The sequence below is a fragment of the Malus domestica genome, chromosome 05 (genome assembly GCF_042453785.1).
Source record: "Malus domestica chromosome 05, GDT2T_hap1".
NCBI classification, from domain to species: Eukaryota; Viridiplantae; Streptophyta; class Magnoliopsida; order Rosales; family Rosaceae; genus Malus; species Malus domestica.
In genome coordinates this window covers 30,213,650-30,220,069 of record NC_091665.1, presented here as the reverse complement: position 1 = coordinate 30,220,069, position 6,420 = coordinate 30,213,650, and the positions used below count along the sequence as shown (strand labels likewise).

Below are 6,420 nucleotides of genomic sequence, written 5' to 3'. Positions count from 1 at the left end.
TCGGGGATCTCTTCCCCTTTACTATAAACATACCTGAAAAAAAAAAAAAAAAAAAAAAAAACAAACCTCCGAGGTGGCTGTTCGTTGTTGGCTAACATCACCCAGATCCACGTGGGACCCCACAAACCAAAAGTCGTAGGAGAACAAACCCGAAGTGACTGTGATGTACGGAAACAAGAAGGCCCAATAGAAGCGGTGACGAATGGCATCACTTCACCCATCCCAGCGGCCAATAACAAGCAGCCAGCTACAAAACCGAATGGGTGCCGCGCGAGCGTCGTATCTGATTTACGGTACGTGGCAGAACATGATTCGCCGGTCAGGAGTAGTGGAGCTGTGTAGATGTGAATCTAACTGGTGCTTGGAGAGTGGCGTCAGATATCGGGAAGAGACAGAGTGAGTTGAAACGGACGAGCGCGGTTATTGGCAGATGCAGAAGAGAGAGAGAGAGAGAGAGGGAAAAGGAAAGGGGGTTACGTCAGAACTGCATGGACGCGTAGCATCAAATGGTGATGCCCGCCGCTTCACCCACGAGTCCAGACAAAGCTTGTTAGGTAAATTATCGAACCTTTTTATTTTATTTTCTTTTGTTTTTGGACTAAATTTTGGACTTTTATTTTGTTGGAATTAAATATTGGACTCCGGGAATTACAATCTAACCAATAGAAATTAGAAATTAGTCGGTCCACTTACACACCGTCTCTCTCTACAAATTCTAGAGAAAACGGAGAGAAAAATATCAAAGATGTTAACCGTTCCATTTAACATTCCTTAGTAATTAGGGGTTGGTTTACATGTTTGTTTTTGTTGTGTAATCAAGGCATTTTCACAGACTGGACTCATTCCATGCATTATACGATTGCATTTTTACCTTTTATAGTAACTAGGGTTTGTTTATATGCTTTATTTTTGTTCGTTTATTGGTGTAACCATGGCAAAAATATGCAAACGAACCCTTTTGAACTAAAAAAGAATGGTAAAAAACCTAATTGCCAGCCAATGTTAATGTAAATATGTAAGATGAGGTTAATTATGATGGGAGGTTAATAATAATAAAGGCTGAGGCACCGCACGGTGGCACCATTCAGGTGGGAACGTATGGTTGGTGGCACAAAATACGGAGTTAGGGCTGAGAAAGTAGGGGCACGAGGTTTTGTTTTGTTGTTTCTTTAATCCGTCCTCTCTTATTACTCTCCTTTCTCTCTCTAAAACTGCCTCTTCTTTTCTTCTCTCTCTTACTTAATAGGCCATGTATGTGAATGGACAGAGGGATGAAATTCAGATAAAAAACCCCAGGAAAAAAAAAACCAATTGAACTTTATCTCCATAAAAAAAAAAAAAAACCAAAAAAAAAAAAAATTTATCAGAAATCTTGGTGGTGCAAATACATTGAAACTTCCCAGAACCAACCAGACCACACATGGGGGTTGTTGAGAGCTTTTTCTCACCCCTCCCCTCTCCATTTAACCATGCGCTTTCTCTACACTCCTGAACAGCATCACTTCTATATCCTCCACTATTCTACTCTCTCTCCACCGCGGCTCCGCCAGGTTCCAGTCCTGCCTGTGAAGAACTAGGGTTTGTTGGAGTTGTTTTTTCTGTTGGTCTGCGCAGAATCAATGTTTGTTGAGGCCGATGTTTTGTGATAATAACGTGATTAAATATGAATAGATTCACGGATTAGAGAGTGGTGACGTCGCTTTCTGTGACTAAATAAGTTATTATTATATTTTGTGTGGTTTAGATATATATCTTTGCTGTTGTTGATAGACCAGATGTTTTATGTTGCCTCTGTGTAAGGGTTTGATACCAAAAGCGGACCCTTTCAATCTCTTGCTTCCTTAATCCAATACAGTCTTATTTCCTCCCCACTTGCACTTATCCGTACACAGAAGAAGATGAAGAATTAATCCCCGTATTATCCACTCTCTCTTTCTCAAAAATATCTGATACCAACAGAAAGGAAAAAAATACACAAAAAATCCCGAAAGGGTTTTGTTTTTGTTCATCGAAGATCAACAGTTTCAAAAGAAATGAAGGGGGAGAAAGTTCAGGTTCAGGTTCCGGTTCTTCATCACCATCAAGATTTGCCTGCAGAAGATCAGGAGGATACTCTCGGAGTGGACCACGGAGAGATGTGGCTTGACGATGGCCAGGAGACTGCTCTTCTTGCCGATATCAATGACCCTTCCATCTTCTACAACGACCACTTCCCTCCTCTCCCGGACTTCCCATGCATGTCCTCCTCTTCCTCCTCATCCTCCACTCCTGCACCGGTCAAGCCAGTCACGTGCTCCTCCTCCTCCTCTTCATCGGTCTCCTCGTCCTCCTCCGCGGCCTCTTGGGCCGTTCTCAAGTCGGATGCGGAGCCCGAAGATGGAGAGAGAAAGCGGCAGCCCAACCAGAACAGTTACCACCACCAGCACTCGCAGATTGATGATCAGACAGTTGATGCGCATGCTTTGTCCTCCACCGCCTCGATGGAGATCTCTCAGCCGTTGGATCTCGGCGGTGGTGGTGGCGGAATAGATTGCATGGAAGAGACGGAAACTTTTGGGTACATGGATCTCTTTGAACCCAACGAGTTTTTTTACCCTTCTTCCATTTTCCAAAGTGACAGCCTTTTCATGGAGCAGTTTCAACAAGATCAAGATAATCAGCAATTAGCCATGGCTCAACTATTACAAGACCATCATGAAAGCGCTACTACTATTCAGTCCAATCCCCAACAACAAAAACAAGTAGTTGGACATGATGAGGAGAATACTAATAAGGATCTGAGTAATGAAAACAAGGATCCGGACGACATGGCCATGGTGTTCTTGGAGTGGCTGAGGTCCAACAGAGAGACGGTCTCCGCCGAAGACTTGAGAAGTGTGAAGATCAAGAAGTCGACGATCGAGTGCGCCGCCAGGCGCTTGGGCGGAGGAAAAGAGGCCATGAAGCAGTTGCTTAAACTTGTGCTTGAGTGGGTTCAGACCAACCATCTCCAAAAGAGGCGCAGCAATAGCATCACCACCAAAGACTCCAACATAATCACCCAACAACAGTACCAAGATCCTTTTCTAAACCCTAACCCTAACCCTAGTTCTAGAGTATTTGAATCAAACCCTTCTCGTAATTTCACTCAAACACAATGGATGGCGCCTCCACCACATGCAGCCGCCTATGATCCGGCAGCGGGGGGACTACTTATCCCCACTCCTCCTCCGGCTCCTCCTCCGCCTGCGACTTATACTTCCATGATAGGGTACATGGCAGCTGACCCTTTTGGGAATGGGCCAAGCCCATACCAAACATCTCCGGAGTATCATCATCACATGATTGAATCCGGTCAGCCATCATGGCCGTCTTCTCCGTTCGGTATGGGAACAGCCCCTTACGGGTCATTCCCGGATAATAACATTCACCTAGCCCCTCCCCAACACCATCCCCAGGCTTTTGCTGGGTATGGCAGTCAATACCAGCCTTATCAATATTTTCCCGGGAATGGTGAGCATCAGTTGATGAGGTTAGGGTCTTCGGCTACCAAAGAGGCGAGGAAGAAACGGATGGCGAGGCAGAAAAGGCTTGTGTCTCACCATAGGCACCACGGCCATCAACAGAATTCTCAGCAACTTAATAATCAAATGCCAGATCATCACCATCTTCAGCAGACAAGGCTTGTTGGGAACACTACTGATCTTAATTGCACTGGTGCTGTGCCGCTGCAGGCCAATCCGGGCAACTGGTTTTACTGGCCCACCGCCACAGCAGCCCCGTCCCCTTCTGCCATTGCCATGATGCCTAGCATTATGCAGGAAGCCGCACCACTTCCTCCAGTGCAGCAGATGGATCGGCCAGCTAGTACTCAAGCACAGAATTACAATCACGGTCGTAGTGCTGTGCAAGAAAGACAAGAAAGACAGGAGAGGCGTCAGGTGGGTTTGTAATTTGGTGCAGTTTTTGCTTAGCATTTTTATTTCGTTTGATATTAATTGATTGGATACTCTAAAAAAAATGATTAATTGATTGGAATTATATGAACAACAATTGATTACATGGAATTGTGTTTTTTTTTTAGGGATGGAAATCTGAGAAGAATCTGAAGTTTCTTCTTCAGAAGGTGTTGAAGCAGAGTGACGTGGGTAGTCTTGGAAGAATTGTATTGCCAAAAGTTAGTTATTAATTTCCTTAATTGGTTCGAAAGATTAATTGTATTCCTTGTATTGGAAACAAGTTGTATTGAGTGGAAATTGTTGTTTTTGGTGTTAATATCAGAAAGAAGCAGAAACCCATCTTCCTGAATTGGATGCAAGAGATGGGATTTCCATTGCAATGGAGGACATTGGGACTTCTCGTGTGTGGAACATGCGCTACAGGTATTCTACAAATATTGAGTCTCTTAATGTCCATTTTGCAGTCACGAATATTAGGTTCATTAATGTTAATTTCATTGCTTTTAGTACATTCAGAAATTATAAGTAATTTTGTTGTCCCCCTTTCTTCTTTGTATGTGGAGTTTCAGGTACTGGCCCAACAACAAAAGCAGGATGTATCTCCTTGAAAACACAGGTGCGCATTGATGAATGATATTTATTAAGCATCAAGCATTGTTTTAATTGTCTTTCTAAATTTCAACTGATTTATGTTATTGAAGGAGATTTTGTGAGAGCAAATGGACTCCAAGAAGGAGACTTCATAGTCATCTACTCCGACGTGAAATGTAACAAATATGTAAGCATCAAGGACATCACATCCTCTTTTTTAATTAGTTTTTTTTTTTTATCACATGAATATTAATGTTATTAGAGAATTAGTAATTTTTTCATATATTGTTGTTAATTAGTATAATCCAAGTTGGCTAGTAATGCGATCCACTCTAAATAAATAAAAAATTGTGTTAATTATGTTTTTGTTAAAGTATATGTATATATATGCATAGATGATACGAGGAGTGAAAGTACGGCATGCGGGGCCAAAATCAGAGAGGCAAGCCGGGCCAAAATCAGAGGGCAACAAAAGGCCAGGAAAGTCGCAAAGGAACCAGCATGCAAGCACTCCACCTGGCAACAATGGTTCGTCACCTTCTTCAGCCACAACGGCACACAAGAAAGAAAGAGTGAAGTAAGAGATAAGGGAAATGAAAGAGAAGACCAAGTGCAACTTAGATACCTCTTACGTTTTTTCTTCTGTCTTCCATGCATGAAACGAATCGACAGATGGACAGTGAAGATAGCCTAGGGTTTGATGAATCTCAGTTGATCGACGACTCTCTGCAAATCATATCTAGCTAAGCCTCCTTGTCTTTAATTGGTCCATTTTTCTCTCTGGTCAAGTTAAGCTGCTATTTCATGGAGGAGACCATAATGCGTTAGAAAATAGTGAAGCTTAATTTTTACGCAGGTTGGTTTCAGTCAGGAATGGCATGGACTTTTGGTTTCTGGATAACATGGTCTGATCAGTTACAATGTATAGGCTGTTTCAAAATATTGTTTTGGTTAATTAGGGAGGTGTATTATTATGTGATATTATATGTTTTGGGGGTGATAAATCGGGTATAATATAGCACCCCAATTAAGTTTATAGTGTTTGTTGTGCTTGTCAATTATTGACATGTATTTTGTAGAAGTTAAAGGATCATTTATGTACTATTAAAAACATGTTTGCATTGCTGTTTGCTGTATGTTGTTGTAAGTGGTGTGCTATTTGATCATATTAGCATTGCACTCGATAGATGGATCGACTTATGTAAAAGGTAATTGTTCTTTTAGAAGGACAAGAAAGGGTATATGGTCATTATTTTGATTATTCATATGGAATTGGTTTCTATCATACGTTAGGGAACTAGTATCAGGGAACTATTTTTGGCATTTTAAAATTTTAATTGTGAACTTCTCGTTATTTTTTTTTTAAATATAGAAAGTTACACATTTAGATTTTTAGAGTGTTAATAACAGTTTCTATTTTTGAAAGTAAAAGTTACAAGGATGGATGCTGCTTTGTGTTCTTTCATCGAGAGCATACTCATTTCCTCACTTATAATAATTAAGGTCTAAGGTATAGAATAAGGTATAAGGTATAAATTAAAAAGGAAGAATATTTTCTTATTTAAATGGCAAACGTTGTTGGTGATGGCCAAAATAAAGATATAAGGTATAAATTAAAAAGGATGGATATTTTCTTATTTAATTGGCAAATGTTGTTGGTGATGGGCATGGTAGTGGGAGTAGTGGTGACAACAGAGATGGCAACAACATTGGTGGTGATGGGAGAGACAATGAAGGTGGCGCCAACAGTAAGGTGTGATGGTTGGGGTGTACAAGCACTGGTGGTGGCAGCGGAAGTGGTGGTGATATGGCGGTAGTGGTGGTGGTGGAGGTGGTGGCCGCGACATCGTTGGCCATGTGATGTTAGCGATGGTGCAACGCTAGTGGTTGC

The 6,420-nt window shown here is 41.7% G+C and overlaps 1 protein-coding gene across 2 annotated transcripts; it reads left to right on the top strand.

The window, feature by feature from the left end:
* The first annotated feature begins 1,306 nt into the window (after window positions 1–1,306).
* LOC103435961 (B3 domain-containing transcription factor ABI3-like) lies at window positions 1,307–5,675 on the top strand. 2 transcript variants are annotated; one of them, XM_008374391.4, is made up of 6 exons: window positions 1,307–3,920; window positions 4,064–4,156; window positions 4,261–4,361; window positions 4,508–4,554; window positions 4,640–4,716; window positions 4,925–5,675. In XM_008374391.4, the coding sequence occupies exons 1-6, from the start codon at window positions 2,034–2,036 to the stop codon at window positions 5,108–5,110; spliced, it is 2,391 nt and encodes a 796-aa protein (XP_008372613.2). In that variant the 5' UTR covers window positions 1,307–2,033; the 3' UTR covers window positions 5,111–5,675. The 2 variants fall into 2 exon arrangements, with proteins under 2 accessions (XP_008372613.2, XP_028958379.1); XM_029102546.2 differs by having other exon boundaries at window positions 4,502–4,554.
* Window positions 5,676–6,420: the final 745 nt, after the last annotated feature.

Coding starts and splice junctions, on each gene's coding strand:
- LOC103435961 (XM_029102546.2), top strand. CDS start 2,034: ATGAAGGGGGAGAAAGTTCAGGTTCAGGTTCCGGTTCTTCATCACCAT. Junction 3,921..4,063: donor AAAGACAGGAGAGGCGTCAG/GTGGGTTTGTAA, acceptor TTTTTTTTTTAG/GGATGGAAATCTGAGAAGAA. Junction 4,157..4,260: donor GAAGAATTGTATTGCCAAAA/GTTAGTTATTAA, acceptor TGTTAATATCAG/AAAGAAGCAGAAACCCATCT.